The 26,331-nt window shown below is 46.9% G+C and overlaps 1 protein-coding gene across 4 annotated transcripts in view; it reads left to right on the forward strand.

Annotated features, from left to right (window-relative positions):
- Positions 1-26,331, forward strand: part of LOC144763614 (protein-L-isoaspartate(D-aspartate) O-methyltransferase) — a 243,623-nt gene that overhangs the window by 54,369 nt on the left and 162,923 nt on the right. For all 4 annotated transcript variants that reach the window (XM_078649378.1, XM_078649377.1, XM_078649380.1 and 1 more), the window contains exons 2-3: positions 4,567-4,671; positions 7,278-7,309. In XM_078649378.1, the coding sequence (XP_078505504.1) occupies positions 4,567-4,671; positions 7,278-7,309 (137 nt within the window). The remainder of the gene's footprint in view (positions 1-4,566; positions 4,672-7,277; positions 7,310-26,331) is intronic.

Consider the following 26,331-nt stretch of genomic DNA (forward strand, 5'->3'; position numbering starts at 1 on the left):
GTAGATGACATCATACATACATGTTCCCCAGGTGGGGGAATTAACCATAGTATCCTAGAAAGTTAGAGGGCTGCTTAACAAAATTAAAAGGTGTGCCATTCTCCGTCAGGCCAAAGGTTGCAAGGCCGACATCCTTCTCCTACAGGAGATTCGCCTCCTGGGCAATGACACCCCATGCCTCACAAGATTCGGGTACACCACAGTATACCATTCAGGATTCACACGGGGCTCCTGGGGAACGGCTATTCTGGTGCATCGCCTGGCCCCACTCATCGTATTCAAACAGTGGCTAGACCCCGGGGGTCGATAAACCATTATAACAGGTACATTACATGACAAATGCATAATCATATGCAGCGTCTACGCTCCTCCTCCCCAGGGGCACACCTTCACTGATAGAATTTCACAAGTGTGGTGGGAGCTCCCTCAGGGCCTAACTCTGATGGGTGGTGATTGGAAAGACGTTGTGTCACCCCTTGATCGTCTGGCGAGTCTCAACCAAGTAGATCCAAACGTCATCTCCTGGCTACTGCACTTGGGTGGTCGAATGCGTGGTGAGCTTATCACCCCTCTGAGAGAGGTTTTACATTCCTATCCACCGTTGATGGCACCCTATTGCGCCTAGTTTTTGTCTTTTTGCCTCAGTTACATACACAGGGTATCCCACGTCTCTATTCTTCCCAGGGCATTAAGAGACCATTCACCGGTCTTACTTAAGCTGTGTTTAGGATCTCAGAAGCCTTCCTTTCGATGGCGTATGTCCCCCTGGCACCTCCAGGACCCCAAATACCAGGAGGCCCTTCGTCAGGCCATTTCCGTCTACCTCTCGGCCAACACTGCTTCTGCCCCGTCTAGTATTAGTCTGTTGGAGGCTCTTAAACCCACAATTTGGGGGGGTTGACATTAGCTTTTGTGCGGCTGAAAAACATAAACGTCTAGCTCAAATTGTGGAATTAGAAGACCGCCGGAGGTCCCTTAAAGCACAACTTGCTATGGGTGCCAGTCAAACATTGAGGTGCAATCTCCTCCAAATACATCAACATATCATCAATGAGGCACGCGAGGTTTGGCTGGCGACACAGCACAGGATTTATCAATGGGTTGACCAATCTAGTAAAATGTTTCACCTGTTGTGCCAGGCCACGATGTCCCCTACTCTCCTTCCGGCACTTTGAGACGCAGATGGAGTTCTGTGCACCTCCCCAGAAGCGGTGGTCCAAGTATTCGCAGCCTATTATGCTTTCCTATATAAACAGAAAGAACTCATATCGAGCGCCCTTATAGAGCAGTCCCTAATAGATATACACCCCCAAAAGCTCACAGACCGCGTACAAGACCAATTAGACGCACCAATAACTGTAAATGAACTCTGAGCCCGTAAGACCCCTCTTCATACCGTCTATCAACCCGCTTAATTTCGAATTTAAATTTCTGGGCAAAGTTCTTGCAGATCGCCTCCGCTCATGCATCCAAGACCTCATTCACCCCGGCCAGTCCGGTTTCATGCCACAAAGGTCCAATCAGCACAACATCCGGCGTGTCCACAATGCCCTCGCGATGGCCCCAGAGTTAGGCCGTCCCACGGCCACTCTTCTGGCTGACATAGATAAGGCGTTTGATTTTTTTAAGCTGGACCTATCTATTGCAACTCCTCCGATCCATCAACTTAGGTCCGTGTTTTCTGGCATATGTCCAGTTACTATATACAGACCTTTTGGCCTCGGTGCGGGTGGCGGGACACAGATCGGTATCCTTTCCTACATGCCACGGTACGAGGCAGGGTTGTTCCCTGTCCCCGTTATTTGCATTGGCCATCTTAAATACTGATATATTGCCTGGTCACGTGGAGTATTTTGTGATGTTTTCAACAATGTAATGATGTGGTGACATTCTTGTGTTTTTGGTGACAATTTTTATTATAATTGTAGGTCCCCTGGATATTTGGATTGCTTATCCGAAAGAGGTCCTGAAGAAGGTGGCCTTGAGCCGCCGAAACGCGCGTCGACCAAGTGCGGGGTCTTAGATTTTGTTATGAGACTTACATATTTTGGCAGAGTACTTCTGCCATTTATGATTCAGTTTCTCTACCTCAAATGGTGTGGTGGTGATTGTAGTGAGGGTGTGTATGTGTCAGAATGTTGTGATAGACTCTCTTCTACCAGGGGCACATTGATCTTGATGTAGTGTATAACAAATTATTTTTTGTATATAGTCATGTATTGTATGTATTCTTGTTCCTTTTTTTTTCTTGTCTGAATTTAAAAATTTTTACATTTTTAAAAAAACTCTTCTGAAAAAAATAGTAATTTTCTACCTGTGAAAAAATAAGGAAAGATATTCCTATATAAGAGTAATGATAACTTAGAGAAAATGAAATAAACATCATACTTTTTGAATGAAATAAAAAAAGATTGTTGTACTTTTGTCACCAATATCTTGTTACTAATTAGAGATATATTTACGATAAAAGGTGTGTGGCCATTGAGGGAAATCTGTCTTCTTCTTTGTCATAGAGCCCATGGCCGCCTGGGTGCAGCAAGACCCATTGATCCGGGGGTTTGAGTGGTCGTGAGAACGATCCCACAAAATCGCACTATATACAGACGATGTGCTGTTTTTTTTTTTTTTATGAATGACCCTTGGTGCTTGAATTCTTCAGATTCTTTGGGTACTCGGGAGACCTCGGGCCTGGGAGCTAATCCTTCTAAATCGGTGCTCTTTCGTATATGTGGTGACCTGGGACGCGAAACCTGGGCTGCGCAGCTGTTCCATGCGACGGAAGGATTCAAATATCTAGGAGTTTTTATTTTACCGTGCCCCACGACATTGGACACATGATATTACTCCACTACACCCAACCGTCCGTGAAGAGACCACGATATGGTCCCATCTGCCGCTGTCCCTGTATGGGCGATCCGCAATATTTAAAATGGTTTCCCTGCCTCGAATACTTTAGCGGTTGCAAAATTTCCCGTATAATATCCCTTGCACATGGTTGGCTTAGATCCAGGCACTCCTGAACAGGTTCTTGTGTTAGGGAGGTGCCCCCTGAGTAGCGCTGATATGCCCCCAAGGTGGGCAGAAAGAATGGCAATGTTTCTTGAGGGGTGTGGGGCATTGCTATGTCCTCACCCCCACGTATGAAAAGGCCAGCGTAATTGCGGGCGCCTAGTGGGCTCTCTGCTGCCCCCAGGGCGGCAGATCAGCGGCAACTGCCCCCTAGGGGGGCAGAAAGACTGGAATTGTGCATGCTCATCTTGGTCAGCCCCCACTCCTATAGCAATGCAACAAAAATCCCTGGATCTAGTCTGCTTTCTGGCACTGGGGGGGTGGAGAGGGGCAGATAAGGGGCTCAGAAAGACTTAGTTGCCCCCCCCAAAAATTAGAGTAGAGCAAAGGCCCTTGCCCAAGGGGCCGCTTCCCCTCCCTGGTGTCTAGTGAGTGGATCCCTACTTGAAGATCGCCCTCCTGCGGAGACCCCCAAGCAGGGATCCACTAAGGAGGTGTATCATTGGAAAGGGGATATTCATTCTCCCCTTTCCAGTGATACCTCTCCTGACTTTCTACGTGCTCAGAGACAGTCCCCTGAGCACATAGAAAGTGAAACTGAAAGGAGACTATTGGCTCATTTCAGTATCTATGAAATGACGTCAGGTGTCTTGTGTGCTGATTGTCATTTCACAGAAATCAAATAGACAGCCTCGGGAGATAGGGAAGCTCTTCCCCAGATCCCAAGGCTGTTTTGTGAAAAAGAAATCCCTCTGTTGCCCACACCAGAGGGATTTCCGGTGCCCTGTGTCAGGATGGCCGGGAGCCGTCCTGAGCACATGAGCACCGTGGCTCAGGACGGCTCCTGGTCATCCTGAGCACCCAAAGGGCTAAAGCTGTCTGTAGCTAGGTTTTAAAAAGGGTCTATACATTCAAGACTGAGGTATTATGTACTAAAGAGCCAGATTGCCCACCTCTGGTTGGAAATTGTTTTTCTTCACGCCTTTATCCTATTGAAATCTTGTAAGTCATGTTGCTTTTAAAACGTAATGGCTCTAGCTGGACGTTAAAATGATTGCATGTTTAAGTGTTTACTGTATCTTGGTTTCTATGTATATCCTTTAATGTGTAATCCTTGTCTGCTCGTCTTCGCTAACCATGAGAATCAAAGCTGAAAAATGAGTTTGATGGTTTTTTTTACTGAAATATACACTGGTACCAAGTTAGTAGTTTCCAGAGACAATGAATGATGCTAGTCGCAAGGGTTACTCAGTAGCTCGGAGTCCCTTATGTCTGGGGGAACGCTTATGTAAAATGTCAATCAATCTGTCAGGATTACACGTCTCCAAGTATGCTTCTTAATATTTGTTGATTAAGTGCCTTTTTCCCAAAGAGAAAAATGTGTACTTTATTAATTGAAAGTCGTATCATTGTGTCTTAGTTTTGGACAATTGGAAGCCCAGATGATTTTGTTGCTTATTCTATGATTAGCACTCAAATTAAATCATAACATTAACTTTTTTCATATTACATCCATTCAATAACATAACCTTTTCATTCTTGAATATTCTTTTTCAGAAAATGGAATAATAAAATCTGATAAAGTTTTTGAAGTAATGCTGTGCACAGATCGTAGACACTATGCAAAATGCAATCCGTATATGGACTCCCCACAATCAATAGGTAAGCCTATATGTACTAAAGCACACAGTTTCTTTTGATTAAATGTTATAGCATCTGATTTATTGTCCATCTTGAAAATAGTTTTGTCCTTTCCAATAATTTGCTTTAGCCTACCCAGAGTATTTAGAGTTACAGGGCAGTTTTCACTACGTCTTTTTTCTCTCACCTGTACACAATCCTCTTTGCTGCAATCTCTAGTCATATGTTCCTTTTTACCTGCTTTTGAACTATAAAGTGTGTTTTGTATTTTTAAAAAAGGGCGCTTTCTTCCCTCTTCCTAGAAGACCTGTATGACTTATTTCTAAAACATTTTGACAGTTGCATTTGCCAGCACCTACAATGAGGTCATCTGTCGGAGCAGCATCCTGAGCACTGTAAGGAGGCTAGTGCTTTCATGTGCATTCTTCCTGTACCAGAATGAAATATGGTGGATGGTTGTCAATATAGCGAGGAGGGTGTGTTTTGATACTGTGTGACGTGATACTGTGTGACACTAGGTATACAGCCCTACATTGTATTCATTTAAGGAAATGTGCACTCCTTATACCATATGTACACAAATATTTTGAGGATGCCTAATCTTCTGTTGTGACTGGCCAGAATTACTATAAATCTCAGTAGAGGCTTTATTTTCCAACTTTTAGTCTATTTTATGTTTGGATTAAATGTGCTTTTCTATGGGTAACTTGGTCATTCATTAATGTTGTTTGGTTCTTGTTCCAGACGTATTATGTGGTTATATGTTTGCACCTGCAACTATAATGACCACACCTAGTGTTATGTAGTTCCTACCAATCCGTAGGATCTGCTCATTGTTTGGACAATATAAACTAAAGGCTTGGTGTCTAGACTGATTCCGGACACCCCCGCAGGATATGTTGGCCTATAAACCAGCTAAATCACAGTACCACCATAAGCCATCCTAACCTACCAGGGAGCAAATGGTTTATGGCAACCACTAAACAGGAAAACCCTGACCATTCAGGTATTGTGGAAAAAGTACAGAACCTTCACTTATTCTCAGAGAAATATACAGAAATACACAGTGGGACATTTTCAATAATATTTATTGAACCAATATAATTTTTGAATAAAAGAAGTGTGCTGCAATGATTAGTAGACCGAAGCAGATAAACATGATTACTCCTTGGTCGTCACCTACCCAGTTGGTCTTTAGGCAGACTTCTTTTTCATCTCTCCTTATTGTCACTTCCCTAGGTCCTATCCTCTCTCCCCTGAATCACTCCCCTTGCCTGCTACTCTGCCTACCCCCTGTCCTTTGTGCCCTTTGACTAAGCACTCCTTCTCCCCTTGTTGGGGAAAGATCCAATATTTATACTCTGGAATCTCAGCGAACCCGCTGAGTGAGTCCACTGCGCCAAGGGAGCCACTCACACTTGAGGTACGGTATGGCACCCCTTGCCAAAGCACTCCCTCTCCCCTTTTTGGGGAAGGATCCAGTATGTAGACCTTGGAGTCTCAGAGACCTCTCTGAGAGAGTCCACTGCGTAAAGGGAGCCTCTCGCAATAGAGATAGGAAAGGGATACCACTTCCCCTGGGATCACAGCTTACTGGACTTTGGACGTTGCCTTGACTCGTCTACCGGTTTGTGTCCCCGTCACCCTGCCCCTCTTCTCCCCATGCTGTGACTCTCACCCTCCCCTCCCTTCCTCCTTCCCACCTTCATTATCTGTCTATTTCCCCTACTCCAACCCCCCCTGAATCTCTCACCTTGCCTTCTTTTCCCCTTATGTATTTGTGCTTATTGTTTATCTCAACCTTACAAGTAACTATGTTGCCATGCTCTAAGAACTATGTAACCTTTGTAGCGATGTAACCTGTAACTGTGATCTGATGCTCATGTAAAGCGCTCTGATACCTCCGGGTCTAGCCAGCGCTATATAAAACTTTTAAAATAAATAAATAAAAGCCAAGCTTACCAAAGCTTTAGTAAACGGGGATTTCCTATTTAATTTGAAGAAGGTAACCAATATTATAACGAACATCTGAGTGTAATTGTAGTTTTTTGAGTGTGTCGTCAAAAACAACTCAGTCGTGGAAATTCCATAACCCCTCATTGGGCACCAAATTATACAAAATCTATAGGTCCCCAGAGCCTCAGAGTTTGGATTTCTAACCCTCCGGGGTTGCATGGACTGGTTTCAATTAAACTTTTTAGGTCTCCTAGATGAGTTCAGCGACACAGCGTCAATCCAAACAATCTTTTGTTTATGAATAACACACTCCGATGAAGCACCAGGAAACTGGGACATGTAGTTTATCAGAACTCATACTAGAAATTTTGATCAGTGATATGCATTGCAGTAATTGTCATTTTGAATAGAGACACAGTTGTCTAAACGACTAGAATCTTGTTCATTCGAACATCACTGGCAGTGCTGAAATGTTTGAGACTCTTAGGTGCTACACTGGTAATTTCTATATAGATAATTAGCATTATGGTTATGCACATTCTCGTAATTGGTGTGTACATTAATAATGAAAGCAGAAATAATTTAGCAAAATGTACCTGAAATAAGTATTGTTGTTGCATTCTAGGACTCAAAGTAGGTACTAATGTCTATTGCAAATCTTCTGGTTACAGGTTTTCAAGCAACAATCAGCGCTCCCCATATGGTAAGGAGAAGTTGCTTACTTATGTATGGATAAAAATAATTTATGGAATGTTTCATTAAGTTCTAAGCATTTATTGCCACGGGTCCAACGTTTGAGGAGGGTTTTAAAAATTTAATTTTTCTGACCTGTAGCTTTTGCCTTTGTGGAGGTAGTTAACAGCTATTATGGCTTGACAACCTGCCTGCAGTGTTTTACTTTGCTCCCTGCTCCCATCCACCAGATATTTAACCTGCTTTACCTCTCTGGCACTGAACCTACAACCCAGGCAAATTTCAGTTCACTGCCAGCATTCTGAATTTTCTGAAGCAATCTCAGGTTCCTATACGCTGTATAAGCATTTGCGTCTATTTCCTGGTAGGAATCGAAATAACCCCCCCCCACACACACACACACGCACCACACCCCATCACATGTGCTGAGAAGTTACTTAAGCTCAATTTGGACAAAGGGTAAAAACTACTGCCATATGTACCAGTGGAACAGCCTATCACTGGTAATTCAACAGTCGCTTTCTTTTCTACTTTTCAGTTGTTTTTAGGGTATACTTTTCCCTAAGTGTAGGAATGCGATGGACTGGCACAGCGTGACAGAAAGAATTGCGTATGCTGAAAGAGCACCAGAACTAGGCAGCTGAACTCTCATGAATGCATACTACTTTTATGCCAAGTCACTGCACCACCACAGGTGTCATGAGTCCATATCGCAGGCTGGACTCCTTTGCAAACATGCTTTGCTCAATATAAAGCATTTTGCATTTTAATAGTATTAGAGTACCAGTAACATAGAGCAAAAGAGAAAAGCAGTAACCCTGTTTGATAATACAAACCCCTTCAGGAGCCCCGAGAATCCTCACGTCCATATATATAAGAATCCCCACGTCAATATATATAAGAATCCCCATAATAACAAACTTCTGTGCAATGCATGTTGTCCATTGCTGGCTAAAAGGGAAAGAGATTGGGCAGTGGAGAGATTATGAGCAAAGATTCAAGTTCAGTTTGATAAACCTTAACCCCAATTAATCCCTGTACACCTCCGCCAACGTCCAGTAGTTGCCCTAACAAAATCTTAGTTGTACAGTCACCCCCTACCTGATAAAGACTCTCTACCCCTGGAACCTGTATCCTTTTCACATAGTTCTTGACTGCAACACTGTGAAAAGAAACTGCTTGCTGGTATGAGAGACTCTCAGTTGTGCAAGAAACCGAACCAATGCCTCCTCGATACTGTCTCCTCAATGCCCTTCCAAGAGTTCCTCCCAATGTCTGCAAGTTCCTTTTTCCTGAACAGAGAATCGGGGGACATATCAAGGAAAATAATACAACAGTGGTTGTAGAGTGCAATCTTTCTGAATTTCACAGCCTCTCACTTGGGCTTGAGTTTATCACCCCCAGCTTAAGAAGGCACACTTTTGTAGCATGAATGTTCTTGGTTGGCTAACCCAGAGTATAAGATTTTTCCCTTCCAGCAGTGCTTTCAAAACAAGCCTGGGGCTCTGCGAACAGATGCGCACCAGTTTGGGAGCAATTGAAGCATTGCCATTCAACGTTCTCCCATGTATTCCTAAATCTGTTTTTTTGTCTGCTTTTCCTTGAAACGAGTCAAGGAAGCAGGGGGGTTACCTTAATGTGTATAAGACTTTGCCTGCTTCTTAATTTCCTGGGTGAAAACGTTTTGTTTGGAATGTTTAGAAGTAATATTTATTTTCTATCATAACAGCATTTCAGTTTGCAGAATGTAGTTAATATTCCTTTGTTGCATACTTAATTAAAATCATTACAATGTATGTACATAAGCTTAAATATAAATCGGGTTTTATCAGAAAAGTGAGAAAACTGTAAAAGTTGCTATAATGGACATAAACATGCCCGGGGATATAGCACTCGCTAGGCCACATTTATATGGATGGCATAACAATTGCAGGTTAATAGGCAGTGCCTGGGCTAAAACAAGATCATTGGTGTGCAAAATTGGCATGGCTGGCAAATAGTACATGTAATGCTTATTGTCTTAGACGCAAGCGTAGATTAAATCAGTTTTAAGTAAGTGAAATGAAAGTTAGGGAGTCCTAGATAATACATAAAGATAGATGTTTGCTCAATCCTGTGAAAAGTAGTTGAAATGTACAAAACAGTGCTTACAGTGAATCCGATCTGGAAGCCATAAAGCAGTTTGTTGTCTAATCATATACTGGGAGAGCGGCTAGTAAAAGCATTTTAACGCTCTATCCAAACGGAAATCAAAAACCTATCATACAAAGCGTTAAAGTTCAGTTGTTTTCAGTGATCTTAATTAGAGTGGTGATCAGTCTTAATGTCTTTAAGTAATACTTGTTACAGGCTAATTGATGTATTTGCCGAATTTTGCCAAGTCACACAGCTCGAGTATGTTAAAAAAAACAAATTTGTAGCTTCCATGCAAGTTTGTGTCCTGTGTGTGAAGAACAAGGGTTTCAGCAATGTGCGGCGATCATTCAAAAGTGGAGGGCAGCAGCACAAAAGGTGGTTAAACGTTTCCTTTTGATATCCAGAGTCTACACTTGACTATCATGGAAAGGGAGTGCTATTTTGGCTCCATCTCTTATCTGTAGGCTCATCAACCTTGCAGGCATAATTTGTTTAAAACATGTCTTTCCGATCGAGCGCTGGAGGTATGGCTATTGTCTCAGATAAGGCTGTTCGTGGTGCTCCTATCATGTGGCCAATGCTTCAAATACCGGAGTGAAATTTGACTTTAATATGGCCGATTCAAATGGAATTGAGGGCATTTTTATCTGCCTTTTATTATTGTTTTTATTATTAACAATAATATTATTAATTGCCATTTTTTTTTTTTTTTTTTTAAACATTTTTATTGATTGCAAGAAATGATATGATTCATTACAATTCAGTTCTATATTTAACATACAACTACAATTAATATGAGCAGCAGCAAAATTTGAGGAATAGCAACAACGTACAATTAATAAATAAACCTATATTTCACATTAGCTCTACTATTACAATAATAAACTACTAGAGCGAGTAAAAAAAACTAAACTAAATCATGCATCTTGGCCTTCAAAGTAGTGCTTCCATATCTTTTCTTTTCTCAGAAGAGCTTTAGGGCCCCTAAGTTTAGCTAAAGCAAATTCCATAGTTCTAATTTCATAAACCAAAGCTAACCAATCCGCAACATTAGGGGGTTCTTTAGAAATCCAGACTCTAGCTATTGTTAATCTAGCACATGCTAGCAAAATCGTTAAGAGATCCTTATTGGGATAGTTCTTGTCTTGGATGTCTAGTAATACCATTTGTACCGTAAGATCCGATGAGTTTATCCGATTAAATTGAAGATGGTAGGATATGCGATTCCAGAAATTGGAGAGTGCAGGACATGAAAATAGCATGTGCTCAATTCCTGCCGCAACAGTGTTACATTTAGCACACCTAGATTTCTCTGTCAACGAGTTACCATGTGCCCATCTGGATATTCTTTGCGGCGTGTAATACAATTCCGTGATTGTCCTATATAGCTGCATTTTCAACTTAGACGAGTGAACTATTTCACTTAAATGAGTTAGGGCATTTCCAATCTGTGCTGAATTTATGTTTTGATTTAATCTACGAGACCATTTGGCTGCGATTTGAGATGTGTTTTCGCCCTTCTCCTTAATAAGCCATTGATATCCCAACCTGATTAATGCTTTAGTTTTTTCTGAGTAAATACCTTCAATAATATCAGATTGTTTAACTTCCGTTATTTTCAGTTTATTACAGAAATAGTCTCTTAATTGTCTGTATTTAAAATGCATGTCATCCGTAAGCCCATTTGTAATTTTTAAATTCTCGAAGTCCCTCAACCCAGTGGTGCAATAAAGATCTCCTAATGTACTTATATCCTGCCTAATCCATCGATTACCCAAACCGTCCGAAAATATGTCGGGAAGACCCGGATTGTTCCATAATCTAAGTTCAGTATTGTAAAATGAGTTATTACTAATGTACAGAATTTTATCCCAAATTCGTATGGCATGTTTTGCGGTCTTGAACTTTACTCTTTTGAAGTAATTTGGATCATGGACCCGTAGTAGAAATTGGTTAGGGTCTGCCCCCAACATATATTGATGAAAAAATAAAGAGGGAGTATTTTTTAATAGGCTCCTAGTGCGTAAAAGAAAAGTAGCTAAAAAATAACAATTAAAATCCGGTAAGGTAAGACCCCCTTTAGAGATTGGGAGTGTCAAAAATGTTACCGCCCTTCGAGCTTTTTTATACCCCCAGATAAAGCTACTACAAATACCATCTAATTTTCTAAAAAAAAGCTTATTTGGTTGAAGCGGTATAGCTCTGCACAAATAAAGTAATTTGGGTAAGATTTTCATCTTTATCAAGTTCAATCTCCCTAACAAACTCAAAGGTATCTTGTGCCATTTTTTAAAACTCGCAGCCGTTTCTTTGAGGAATAACCCATAGTTTAATTCCACAATTTTCTCCACTTTAGCAGTAAGCTTAATACCTAGGTATACGGCTTCTTTACAGGTTTTGTAGTTGCATGTAACCGGAGTGTAGTTAAGTATAATTTGGGTTTTGTTAACATTTAATTTATACCCGGAGATTTTCCCATACTTATGTGCTTCTTCTATAACTGCGGGCATAGCTTTACTAACATCCGGTGTATATATTGCGATATCATCCGCAAAGGCAGTTAATTTAAGGGTTATATCCCCATGTTGAGCTGGAATTATATTGATTTGATCATTTAAAGCATTTAGAAAAGGTTCTAGGGATAAAGCAAATAATAATGGGGAAAGAGGGCATCCCTGTCTTGTACCTCTTGCAATCTTGAAGTTGTCAGAGTCTATACCTCCATAGCTGATCACGGCCCGTGGGTCATCATAGAGAGATTTAACCCAATCTAAATAAGAACCATTTAAGCCCATTTTAATTAATACTGTCCACAGATATTCCCACCCCACTCGGTCAAATGCTTTTTCAGCATCTAACATTATCACACCGAGTGGGGTGTTAGTAGTTTCAGCTACATCCAAAGCAGTTATGGAAGTATTAACATGCAATGTAGTATCTCTACCAATCACAAAGCCATGTTGCTGGGGATTGACAATATCCGGCATATGGGGCGCTAACCGATTAGCTAAAATTTTTGCAAAAATTTTCACATCAGAGTTGAGTAGAGATATGGGCCGATATGAACCACACTCTTTTTCCGGTTTTCCCTTCTTCAGAAAAAATATGATTTTAGCAAGTTTCCATGAAGATGGTGATTGTTTAGAGATAATAATTGAGTTAATGACTTTTTGTAATAATGGAGCCAGCTCTTGATAACACAGTTTATAAAGTTCCCCTGGTAAGCAATCCTCACCAACCGCCTTACCTAATGGTAAATGGTCGATAGCCAATTTAATCTCCTCAGTAGTAATATCAGTGTTTAGTTGCTGAATTACTTCGTGATTTAATGCTCGCGATGGTCCTAAGTATTGATCTAAATATTTTACAACCTCTGCTTCATTCAATGGCTCCTCAGGGGTATATAAATGTTGATAGAATTTTACAAATTGATTTAATATTTGATCCTCTTGTCCATATATCACTGAATCTGATCCAATTATTTCCTTTATTCTAGTTTTTGCTTTTCTATCTGCAGTTTTAAAAGCCAATATTTTTCCGATACAGTCCCCACCTTCATACTGATCTAACTTGTATTTATGTAGTCTAGTTGCATATCTTTCTCTCAACACTTTTCTGAGTCCAGCTTGCATTTCCACCAATTGTGCTCTAAGCACCTCAATATCACTTTTTGATTGCAAAGTCGCTTCAGCCAATTGTGTTTCCAGGTCCAACAATTTAGATGTCATATCTTTATTCTTTTTATAATTTTCTGCATTGAGCCTGTATACATATTGCTGGACACACCCTCTAATGCTACACTTACAAGCATCCCATACCGTATTGATACTAGCTGTATCAACATTTAACTCAATAAACTCTTGTATGTGTTTAATTGCCATTTGTAAAGCACACATTAAGACACCATATTTAGAAGAGCCATGTTTTTTTTTAAGTTTACGAAACCCCATTAACGAAGTGCAGTTTCTTATATACTGAGGCAGAGCGTGCCACAGTTTCGGTCCTAAATAAGCAAAAGAACACCCGCCCGATCGAGCCCGGTGGATTCTGGGCACACAGTATCAGACCTGGCTGGCAGATCTCAAATCGTGGGAGGGGATATAAAGGGGAGAACAGTACTTGTACATGTTTTAGGCCAAGTCCTGCTTTAACTTTAAACATCAAGCAGAAATCTTTAAATTGTACTCTTTTTCTGATAGGTAGCCAGTGCAGCTCTTGGAGAATATGGGAGGCCGCGGTACTGCTCGTAAGTAGAGTAAGAAGCCTAGCCGCAGAAGTTTGAACCACCTGAAGAGGACGGGTAGCCGCCTTGTCAGCGTCCAGATAGAGAGAGAACATTCCCATAATCCAGTCTTGAGAGGATGTGGGCCTGAATTAGCGTTCTCAGTGCCAAGTGAGGAATAATCCAAATAATTTTTCTCACCCATTTTTATGACTTCAAAGCGGGTAGATGCTACTATATCAGCTTGAGGGCGCATAGACAAAGCATCATCTAACCAGAAGCCCCGGCTTTTCACTTTGGTAGAAGGGGTAGGAACAATTCCTAAAGATGCAGGCCGGTACTCTGGGCCTCACGATTGAGGGTTTCTACACACAATCCAAACCTCTGTTTTGTCACCATTCAATGTAAGCAAATTGCCTTCCATCCAGGAGGCAAGTCGGCTTAGACCACGGTCGATTAACTCAGCGCGGTGCATTCTGAGGGGACGACCACCAGAAAATAATTTGGGTGCCGTCCGCCTACAAAAATAGTATCCAAAAGAGACAGTTGGTTATAGATTCCTTTACTTATAATTACCGTCAGCCTGGATCAGGAGAATCTTTTCTTACCAGTACTCTTGCGAGTTTGTAGGTGGCGTCCATCGTCGACGTCATGTTCGCCGGGATGACATTGCGGTGTCTACTTACATGCCTCCCCTGCGCGCTGACGTCAGCTTTCTTTTTCCGTGCTAGCCTAGCGCATATCCAGAGAGACTTGCACCTTTATTCATATTTTGACTAAACCTTTTTGAGTCTTCGACTCCTGGTGCGCCAGGGATGTCTCACTGTCGGACCGGGTTTAATCCTTGCGAGGCCTGTCACAGGCTGGTGTCTGTGACGGATTCGCACCTCTTGTGCCTTTGTGTCTGGAACGCGACCACGACCCAGAGTCGTGCTTTGACTGCAGAGCCATGATTCCAAAGTCTTTGCGGGAGCGGTCCTGAAAGCTCTTGGTGTCCCAGCAGTTGACTCCGCGTTGCTCCCGGTGTCCTTCGAGAGGAAGGTCTTGAGGCCGCACACCTCTTCACACACAAAATCTTCAAAGTCTTCGGGTAAGTCAAAGCGCAAAAAGAAGGCGAAGAAGCACCGGCTCTCTTTACCGCTTCCTCGTCTGTCGGTTAATGCGACGTGGGACCCGGAGCATTGTCGCTCTAAGGCTCCGTCTTGTGCCTCCTTCAGGGACGACTCGGAACCTCCTCCCATTTCCAGGAGCTGGAGCGTCCCCTGCCCAACTTGTTACATTTTACGAAGCCTTCCATCGTAACCTTGGGCAGCCTGACTCTGCTGGCACCGGGTCCGGAGCCTTGGATGCCGGCAGCTCCGGACCCGTGCCATAGGACCCCCACGGATCTAGGCATGGATCCGGATCGACACTGGTTGATTTTACCCGACCTTCCCCGGTGTCGATCCCGGCGCCGACTGTACCCCGGTCAACGCCATCCCCAGCCCTCCCCCCCCCCCCCCCCCCCCCCCCGCCCACAATGGGGCAGGAGCGAGGACGGAGAGCGCTTTTGTTCCCCTGTTCATCCCTGGTGTTCCCTATCACCCAGAAAGTGTCACTTGTCCCTTTAGCAGACCAGCTGGAAGAGCCGTACTGGAAAGAGGACCTGGGTGACGCCAGTGGTCTGGACACTTCTCCAGACCTTGGCATGCTTCCCCCCCCCCCCCCCTCACCGTGGCTATGGAGGAAGCAGTGTCCTACGCTGTGGTGATGATGAGGGTGGCCGAGGACTTGGGCCTTGAGCTCCATTCAGTGGTGGTCAGGACTAACCTCCTGACGAGGTGCTTCGACCTGTGGCATCCACTTCGAAACCCCTATTGCCCTTCAATGAAGCCCTTCTGAGCACCTGGTCCTACCCAGCACAGGGACTCCTGTGGAAAGGACCTTCGCCCGGATCCGGGTGACCCAGTTTTCCTCACCAAACACCCTTCCCCCGAGAGCTTGGTGGTCCAAGCCTCTTCCTCCAAGGGCGCATTCCCTTCTGCTCCCCCAGATAGTGAATCCAAGAAGCTGGATCAGCTTGGGAAGCGCATGTTTTCTTCCTCCAGCTTAGCCCTGCGGTCTGTAAATACAGCGTGCTTCTTGGGCCGATATTCCAATAACATCTGGGACACGGTTGCGCAAGGACTGCCTCAGTGCCCAGAGGAGGCCCAGGCCGTTCTCTGCCAGGCAGTGGCGGATGGGAGACACGCAGCCAAATTCTCAAAGATGTGGACTAGATACCACCGATTCACTAGGCAGAGCGATTGCCATGTCAGTAGCCCTTCGGCGAAGCCCCTAGTTGAGGACATCTGGCTTTTCGGGGGATGTCTAGTTTACCTTGATGGACCTGCCTTTTGATAGCCATCACCTCTGTGCTGGAGAGCTTTAAAGATTCTCGGTCTACGGCCAGATCTTTGGGCCTCGTTGCTTCTTCCCGTCCACTCCAGTCTACTTTTCGTCCCTTTCGTGGCTACGGAAGGGGCGCCGAGCCACGTCCGGCCCAGTCTAGCCATCGGTTCAGGCGAGCTGCCAGGCCTCTGTGTGGTCGTGGACCTGGGGCCCTGCGATCTCGCCTGTCTGGGAGCCAGCGGGCAGGCCAGTACAACCTCTCCCCCTGGGAGCAGCCTCCAAGCCTTCCTGGTCTGACCCTTCAGGACCATCAACGACCAGTGGGGCAGCAGGATTCGCTATCACCTCCCCCACTGGAAATCCATCACGTCAGACAGGCGGGTTTTGCAAATAGTCCGAATTGGCTACTCCCTCCCCTTCAAGACTACCCCTCTCTCCATGCCCCCGTCTTTCATTCGCAGTTTGGATGATCATTTGGCGCTTCTCCGCCAGGAAGTCTCAGCTGTCTTGGCCAACGAGGCTATTGAGAAGGTCCCTGTTCCAGAAGTAGGTCGTGGTTGCTATTCCCGCTACTTTCTTGTGCCCAAAAAGGACAAAGGCCTACATCTTATTCTAGATCTCTGGGCCCTCCGCCGCTTATGCCAGCAGAAGTTCAAAATGCTTATGTTAGTTCAGGTCCTGTCTACCCTCAATCCTGGAGACTGCATGATGGGATTGGACTTGCAGGACGCCTATTTCCATATTCCCGTCCTGCCAGCCCACAGACGCTACCTTGGGTTCATGGTAGGCCACGCTCATTTTCAGTTTGCTGAGCTCCCCTTTGACCTTACTAGTGCTACTCAGGTGTTCACGAAAGTGATGGCGGTGGCCGCAGCTCATCTGCGCAGATCTGGTGTTCCAGTCTTCCCCTATCTCGACAACTGGCTGTTTAAGTCGTCCTCGCCCCAGACTGTCGTCACCAACCTCCAGACTATGGCGGGCCTCTTGCATTCGATGGGGTTCACTTTAAACGTACCGAAGTCACACCTGACTCCCTCTCAGACACTCCCTTTCATCGAGGCTGTTCTGGACACAGTGCAGTTTCGGGCCTATCCTCCCAAACTGCGACTCTGGGATATTCGGGCTTTGCCACCGATTTTTCAGCCTCTATCCCAGATTTAGGTGAGAATGACTCTGAGGCTGCTGGGCCTCAAGACCTCCTGCCAGGTGGCAAATGCGGGCTCTGCAGTGGGACCTGAAGTTCCAGTGGGTGCAGCGTCAGGGGAATCATTCCAACTACTTCCAGATTTCGGAGGGAAGGGCAACACAATTGCAGTGGTGGCTGAAGAACCAAGCTTGGGTCTGAGGCAGATCCCTCACTCTTCCCCAGCCAGATCTAAAAGTTGTGACAGATGCGTCACTCTGGGATGGGGCAGCAATCTGGGAGAGGCGGAGATCAGAGACGCCTGGTGTCCAGCAGAGTCTGGGCACCATATCAACCTGCTGGAACCCCGGGCGATCTGCTTGGCGCTGAAAGTGTTCCTTCCCTCTCTCAAAGGGAAATATCACCACCATGTGGTACTAAAACAAGCAGGGCGGGGTGGGGTCGTGGATCCTGTGTCAGGAGGCTCTTTGCTTCTGGACGTGGCTGGAACATCATGGCATAGCCCTGGTGGTTCAACACCTAGCTGGTTCTTTGAACGCTAGGGTGGATTAACTAAGCTGTCGGTGCCTGGTGGATCACGAATGGCGTCTTCACTCGGAAGTGGTGCAAGGTGTCTGTCAGCGATAGGGAGATCCTTGGTAGATCTGTTCCCCACCGAAGAGAACACGCAGTGTCCGCAGTTCTGCGCGTTGGAATTTCCGAAGCGGCACTCGCTCTGAGACGCTTTTCGTCATGATTGGAGTTGTGAACTCCTGTACGCTTTTGCGCCTGTACCTCTTCTGTCCTGAGTGCTGAAGAAGATCAAGTGTGACCGGTCACAAGTCATTCTTGTGGCTCCAGACTGGGCACAAAGAGTCTGGAATCCCGAGCTGCTGAGCATGGCCATAAATTCTCTGATCAGACTGCCCCTTCGGGTGGATCTTCTGTCGCAGCAACAGGGGTGCGGTCCTTCACCCAAACCTGTCAAGCCTCCACCTCCCTGTGTGGAGATTGAATGGCAACAGTTGACCACTTTTGACTTTCCACCCGAAGTCTGTAATGTCATCTTGACATACAGGCGTCCCTCAAAAATGGTATACGCCTGTCGATGGAACAAGTTTGTGGCATGGTGCGCAGCAAAGGCTGTGTATCCCCTCTCTGCCATTCTTTCAGAGGTCCTTCTGTATGTACGTTCTTTAACCGGGCAGGGCTCTGCCATAGGCACTAATAAAGGCTACCTTGCAGCTATTTCTGCTTTCCTTCAGTTACCAGATCAGCCTTTATTCAAGTCCCCTATTGTACATTGATTTTTTAAGGGCAATAACCATCTCTTTCCTCCCTACCCCTTCATAATGCCCAAGTGGGACTTAAAGCTTGTTTTAACTTATCTTATGTGTGCTCCCTTCGAGCCTCTGCACAACTGCCCTCTCAGGCTCCTCACCCTGACAACTGCCTTCCTTGTTGCCATCACCTCTGCTCGCAGAGTGACTGAATTGCAAGCTCTATCTTTTAAGTCCCCTTTCTTCTCTGCATCAGGACAAAGTGGTGCTTAGGCTGAGGCCTTTGATCCTTCCTAAAGTGGTTTTAGCATTTCACATTGGACAAACTATCACTTTGCCCACCTTTTTCGCTCCTCTGCACCCTTCGGAGGAGGAGAGACTCCACCGTCTGGACCCTAGACATGTGCTATCTTTCTACTTTGACTGCACGAAGGACTTCCTGGTGGATGATCAACTCTTCGTTGGCTGTGTAGGTGCCAAAAAAGGCAGAGCTGTTCAAAAGTGTAGCATCTCTCCAAGGGTTGTCCTTTGGATAAAGATCTGCTACGCTTTAGCGAAAAAGTAACCTCCAGTGGGGCTCTGTGCTCATTCCACTAGAGGTATGGCAGCAACCGCTGCGTTGGCACGTGGAGTCCCACTTCGTGACGTCGGTCAGGCAGCCACGTGGGCATTCTTGCACATGTTCACTAGACATTACTGTCTGGACAGCCAAGTCCGGAGAAACTTTCTGGTGTGCACTTGGTGCGCAGGCCCTCCTCCAGGGTTGGTATTGCTGGGCTATCTATTCTAAGGTAAGGAGTCTATAATTTACTGTCTTTCAGATGAATAAGTTACTTACCTTCGGTAACGATTTATCTATAAGAGACATATGTTCGTCATAGATTCCTTACCGCCCACGTATCATCCCTGCTCTGCAAACTGACTTCAAAGGATAGGGACTCTCTTGCAGGGCCCTAGTTGTTGGGCACCAGTGGTCAGTGTCTTTCATGGCTCTGCACTTTGAAGGGCTCAAATTCCGCTCGCATAGTCGAGCTAAATTTTTTAGGTCCTACTCTCCCTTTCTGGCGAGTAGGAAAACAAACCAACTTTCGTCCTCTGTCTGTGAAAACTGAGCAAATGTGCCAAGATAACAAGATTTAAAGGCATTTTTATTGCTCACAAAGTTAATGAGCAATAAAGATGCCTTTAAATCTTGTTATCTTGTCACATTTGCTCCGCTTTCACAGACTGAGGTCAAGTAGGTTGCATTTAGGTCGAGGACATTTTTAGGTCTCGGCCTATTTCCATTACGCAGGTCTGTAGCAGTGAAACCAATAGTTTCACCATGAGCCCAAAAAAGAGGTTTTTCACGAGTGCACGTGCTCCCGTGCACGAGCTTGCCCGAGCCTTCTGCCTGCCTCCTGCCTTGAAGGCAATCTGCTTCTCCGCCCCCTGCTGTTCCCTCCCACTCGCTCGCACATCAAAGGCTGCTCACTGAAACACCATATGCCTGCTCCCCACCCCCGCCCCCCACCAGACTTCATTGGAATGTGCTACGTGCATTCTCCCCTCCCTTTCAGCCCTTTTAGCCTCTTTAGCACCTCCCCTCTCTCTCCCCGCACACAGCCTTACTTGGATTTGCAGTCTCCGCTTCCCTTAGTGGTAGGCATTCCATGGTTTGCTGCTGGAATGCAAGTGTTCATGTCTCCAACAGTCTCTGTTTACAAGTAGCAGGTAATTGTGCACAGTGTCTCTCTATGGAGAATCCACGAGTTGTGCAATGTCTGCTTCTCACAGTAGAAGGCACTGTAAGTGATTGTGTAGTGAGCGATAGCATGCCCTGTAGCCTATGCTTTTATTAATATCAGTCCTTATATGAAATGGTACACGTGTGCCATGAGTCTGACTCCTTAGGTAATGGCGCACAACTGCTTTCTGTGGATAGTTCACAAGTTTTGCAGTGTCTGCTTTTCACAGTAGGAGGCCGACTGATGTATGATCAGGCCCGTGATTACACCGTTTTTCCACATAATTGCTGATTTGCCGCATTTGTCACATAATCCATCGGCTACTGCAGAATTTGTATTTTTACAACCATTGAAGTGCCACTCCTCCCGTCCCAACCCCGTCGGGATTTCATTTGCTTCACATTGAGAGAATTTTTTGCTTCACATTAGGAGCATTTTGCATGCCGCTGCATGCTCATTGAAGTTATTTCCTCACACCCCTGCTGCTTCGCAGTTAGAGCCTCCCCTCCACACGATATGCATGCTTTCCCTTTAGCACTGATACAGTACAACAAAGGCAGGAAGTCACGGAAACCCTCCCTTGGGCACAGCCATTGCATGTTAACTGCCTCGGATGCGGGAGCAGTGCACATTTCCCAAAGTCTTAATCCTAAAAAAAAAAAAAACATCTGTACAGTCAGAGCCCTGTACTTTCAAAGAGAGCGCAGTGGTGTGATGCTGGCTTACACACAGCATCATGGGCGAGCTGCACATTTTCTGCTTCTTTTATTGCACTTGCAGAAGTCTGCTGCTCACTTTGTAACTGGTGAGAAAAGTTTTTTTTCTAATCAGAAGACCCCGCCACCAGCATTCGCAGTTAAATCATTTACCGTTTATTTGCATGAAAAACGATTTTTGTCCCGTCTTCTCCAAGTTTCATCTAACTGCATTGCCGATGGTTTTATCCCACCAGCTCCTCTTCCTTTTTTCCACAAATGGGTTGTATTTGGCCGAGTGTTGGGTAGAGTCAAGAAAACGGGGTTCCAGTTCCGACGCTTGGCTCAACTATGTGATCCTGGGCAAAATCTTCTCCAGGTTCTTTATTTGGCAAAACCGGGAGAGATGAGAAACTGACTGAACAGACCATAAAGTGCAATACTTTGTCATTTATTCTGAGAGGTGCCTCACAGAATAAATGATACATTAAGTATTTTACGTGAGATTGACATGTCACCCCCATCATGGGCACCTTTAAACTGGGCAATAGTAGCATTTGTTGTTTAGTGCGCTTGAAAACGGCACAATTATGGCAATATGCGCTTTGAGTTTTAGTATTGCTCTGTTATTACACATGTCCCCCTGGCCTCAACACACGGAGCAGTTGCCTGCATGATGCCGTGTGCAAATTAAATGATGCTCAGTGCAGGTCTGGTTGTAGTTTCTGTATTTGTGGAACAACTTTTTACTTGAATAATTGCGTTGCTGATGCTTTCAGTCCACCAGCTCCTCTTTTTTTCCACAAATGGGTTGGATTTGTCGAAGTATTGAGTAGTGTCAAGAAAACGACGTTCCCGTCCCGACTCCAACGCTTGACTGAACTATGTGATCCTGGGCAATACATAATTCTCCTGGTTCTTTAAGAGGCTAGGCCAATATCCGTACTCAGAACGCACACACATACAAACACACATAGAAACATACACACAAGCTCACAACAACACAACAACACACACACTTACAAAAGACTTACACTCGCACTAACCCACTCACTCACCCTCACATCCTCACTCACCCTCACCCCATCACACACCCTCACACACACTCACAGCCTCACAGCCTCACACCCTCACACACCACTCAGCCTCACACCCTCACACACCACTCAGCCTCACACCCTCACACACCACTCAGCCTCACACCCTCGCACACTACTCAGCCTCACACCCTCGCAACACCCTCACACCCTCACACACCACTCACCATCACACCCCCTCACTCACCCTCACACCCTCACCCTCACACACCACACACCACTCACCATCACACCCCCTCACTCACCCTCACCCTCACTCACACCCTCACCCACCCTCACCCACCCACCCTCACACCCCCTCACACCCCCTCACACACCACTCATCACACCCCTCACTCACCCTCACTCACCCTCACACCCTCACCCTCACACACCACTCACCATCACACCCCCTCACTCACCCTCACTCACACCCTCACCCACCCTCACACCTCCTCAACATCACAAACCCTCAGATCCTCACACCCTCACACAACCTCAGTCACCCTATCACCCTCACACAACCTCACACACCCTCAGATCCTCACACCCTCACACACCCTCACACAACCTCAGTCACCCTATCACCCTCACACAACCTCAGTCACCCTATCACCCTCACACAACCTGTCACCCTATCACCCTCACACAACTTCAGTCACCCTATCACCCTCACACACCCTCATACAACCTGTCACCCTATCACCCTCACACAACCTGTCACCCTATCACCCTCACACAACCTCAGTCACTCTATCACCCTCACACAACCTCAGTCACCCTATCACCCTCACACACCCTCACACAACCTGTCACCCTATCACCCTCACACAACCTGTCACCCTATCACCCTCACACAACCTCAGTCACCCTATCACCCTCACACACCCTCACACAACCTGTCACCCTATCACCCTCACACAACCTGTCACCCTATCACCCTCACACAACCTCAGTCACCCTATCACCCCCACTCACCCTCCCGCTCCCCCTCACCCCCTCACCCCCTCACACAACCTCAGTCACCCTATCACCCTCACACAACCTCAGTCACCCTATCACCCTCACACAACCTCAGTCACCCTATCACCCTCACACAACCTCAGTCACCCTATCACCCTCACACAACCTCAGTCACCCTATCACCCTCACACAACCTCAGTCACCCTATCACCCTCACACAACCTCAGTCACCCTATCACCCTCACACAACCTCAGTCACCCTATCACCCTCACACACCCTCACACAACCTCAGTCACCCTATCACCCTCACACACCCTCACACAACCTCAGTCACCCTATCACCCTCACACAACCTCAGTCACCCTATCACCCTCACACAACCTCAGTCACCCTATCACCCTCACACAACCTCAGTCACCCTATCACCCTCACACAACCTCAGTCACCCTATCACCCTCACACAACCTCAGTCACCCTATCACCCTCACACAACCTGTCACCCTATCACCCTCACACAACCTGTCACCCTATCACCCTCACACAACCTCAGTCACTCTATCACCCTCACACAACCTCAGTCACCCTATCACCCCCACTCACCCTCCCGCTCCCCCTCACCCCCTCACCCCCTCACACAACCTCAGTCACCCTATCACCCTCACACAACCTCAGTCACCCTATCACCCTCACACAACCTCAGTCACCCTATCACCCTCACACAACTTCAGTCACCCTATCACCCTCACACACCCTCATACAACCTCAGTCACCCTATCACCCTCACACAACCTCAGTCACCCTATCACCCTCACACACCCTCACACAACCTGTCACCCTATCATCCTCACACAACCTGTCACCCTATCACCTCACACAACCTCAGTCACCCTATCACCCTCACACACCCTCAGTCACCCTATCACCCTCACACACCCTCAGTCACCCTATCACCCTCACACACCCTCAGTCACCCTATCACCCTCACACACCCTCAGTCACCCTATCACCCTCACACACCTTCAGTCACCCTATCACCCTCACACAACCTCAGTCACCCTATCACCCTCACACAACCTCAGTCACCCTATCACCCTCACACACCCTCAGTCACCCTATCACCCTCACACACCCTCACACACCCTCAGTCACCCTATCACCCTCACACACCTTCAGTCACCCTATCACCCTCACACAACCTCAGTCACCCTATCACCCTCACACAACCTCAGTCACCCTATCACCCTCACACACCCTCAGTCACCCTATCACCCTCACACAACCTCAGTCACCCTATCACCCTCACACAACCTCAGTCACCCTATCACCCTCACACAACCTCAGTCACCCTATCACCCTCACACAACCTGTCACCCTATCACCCTCACACAACCTGTCACCCTATCACCCTCACACAACCTCAGTCACCCTATCACCCTCACACAACCTCAGTCACCCTATCACCCTCACACAACCTCAGTCACCCTATCACCCTCACACAACCTCAGTCACCCTATCACCCTCACACAACCTCAGTCACCCTATCACCCTCACACAACCTCACACAACCTGTCACCCTATCACCCTCACACAACCTCAGTCACCCTATCACCCTCACACACCCTCACACAACCTCAGTCACCCTATCACCCTCACACAACCTCAGTCACCCTATCACCCTCACACAACCTCAGTCACCCTATCACCCTCACACAACCTCAGTCACCCTATCACCCTCACACAACCTCAGTCACCCTATCACCCTCACACACCCTCATACAACCTCAGTCACCCTATCACCCTCACACAACCTCAGTCACCCTATCACCCTCACACAACCTCAGTCACCCTATCACCCTCACACAACCTCAGTCACCCTATCACCCTCACACAACCTCAGTCACCCTATCACCCTCACACACCCTCAGTCACCCTATCACCCTCACACACCCTCAGTCACCCTATCACCCTCACACAACCTCAGTCACCCTATCACCCTCACACAACCTCAGTCACCCTATCACCCTCACACAACCTCAGTCACCCTATCACCCTCACACAACCTCAGTCACCCTATCACCCTATCACCCTCACACAACCTCAGTCACCCTATCACCCGATCACCCACCCTCACACAACCTCAGTCACCCTATCGCCCTCACACAACCTCAGTCACCCTATCACCCTCACACAACCTCAGTCACCCTATCACCCTCACACAACCTCAGTCACCCTATCACCCTCACACAACCTGTCACCCTATCACCCTCACACACCCTCACACAACCTCAGTCACCCTATCACCCTCACACAACCTCAGTCACCCTATCACCCTCACACAACCTCAGTCACCCTATCACCCTCACACAACCTCAGTCACCCTATCACCCTCACACAACCTCAGTCACCCTATCACCCTCACACAACCTCAGTCACCCTATCACCCTCACACAACCTCAGTCACCCTATCACCCTCACACAACCTCAGTCACCCTATCACCCTCACACAACCTCAGTCACCCTATCACCCTCACACAACCTCAGTCACCCTATCACCCTCACACACCCTCACACAACCTCAGTCACCCTATCACCCTCACACACCCTCACACAACCTCAGTCACCCTATCACCCTCACACACCCTCACACAACCTCAGTCACCCTATCACCCTCACACAACCTCAGTCACCCTATCACCCTCACACAACCTCAGTCACCCTATCACCCCCACTCACCCTCACCCCCTCACCCCTCACATCCACACACCCTCACCCCCTGACCCTCACACCCACACACCCTCACCCCCTCACCCACTGACCCTCACATCCACACACCCTCACCCCTCACCCACTGACCCTCACATCCACACACCCTCACCCACTGACCCTCACATCCACACACCCTTACCCCTCACCCACTGACCCTCACATCCACACCCTCACCCCCCAACTCCACCCCCCAACTCCACCCCCCAACTCCACCCCCCCAACTCCACCCCCCAACTCCACCCCCCCAACTCCACCCCCCCAACTCCACCCCCCCAACTCCACCCCCCCCAACTCCACCCCCCCCAACTCCACCCCCCCCAACTCCACCCCCCCCAACTCCACCCCCCCCAACTCCACCCCCCCCAACTCCACCCCCCCCCAACTCCACCCCCCCCAACTCCACCCCCCCCAACTCCACCCCCCCCAACTCCACCCCCCCAACTCCACCCCCCCAACTCCACCCCCCCAACTCCACCCCCCCCAACTCCACCCCCCCCAACTCCACCCCCCCCAACTCCACCCCCCCCAACTCCACCCCCCCCAACTCCACCCCTCCAACTCCACCCAACATCACTCAGGGAACACCACCACATCACTCAGGGAACACCACCACATCACTCAGGGAACACCACCACATCACTCAGGGAACACCACCACATCACTCAGGGAACAC

This window comes from Lissotriton helveticus, chromosome 6 (assembly GCF_964261635.1).
Source record: "Lissotriton helveticus chromosome 6, aLisHel1.1, whole genome shotgun sequence".
In the NCBI taxonomy this organism is placed as follows: domain Eukaryota; kingdom Metazoa; phylum Chordata; class Amphibia; order Caudata; family Salamandridae; genus Lissotriton; species Lissotriton helveticus.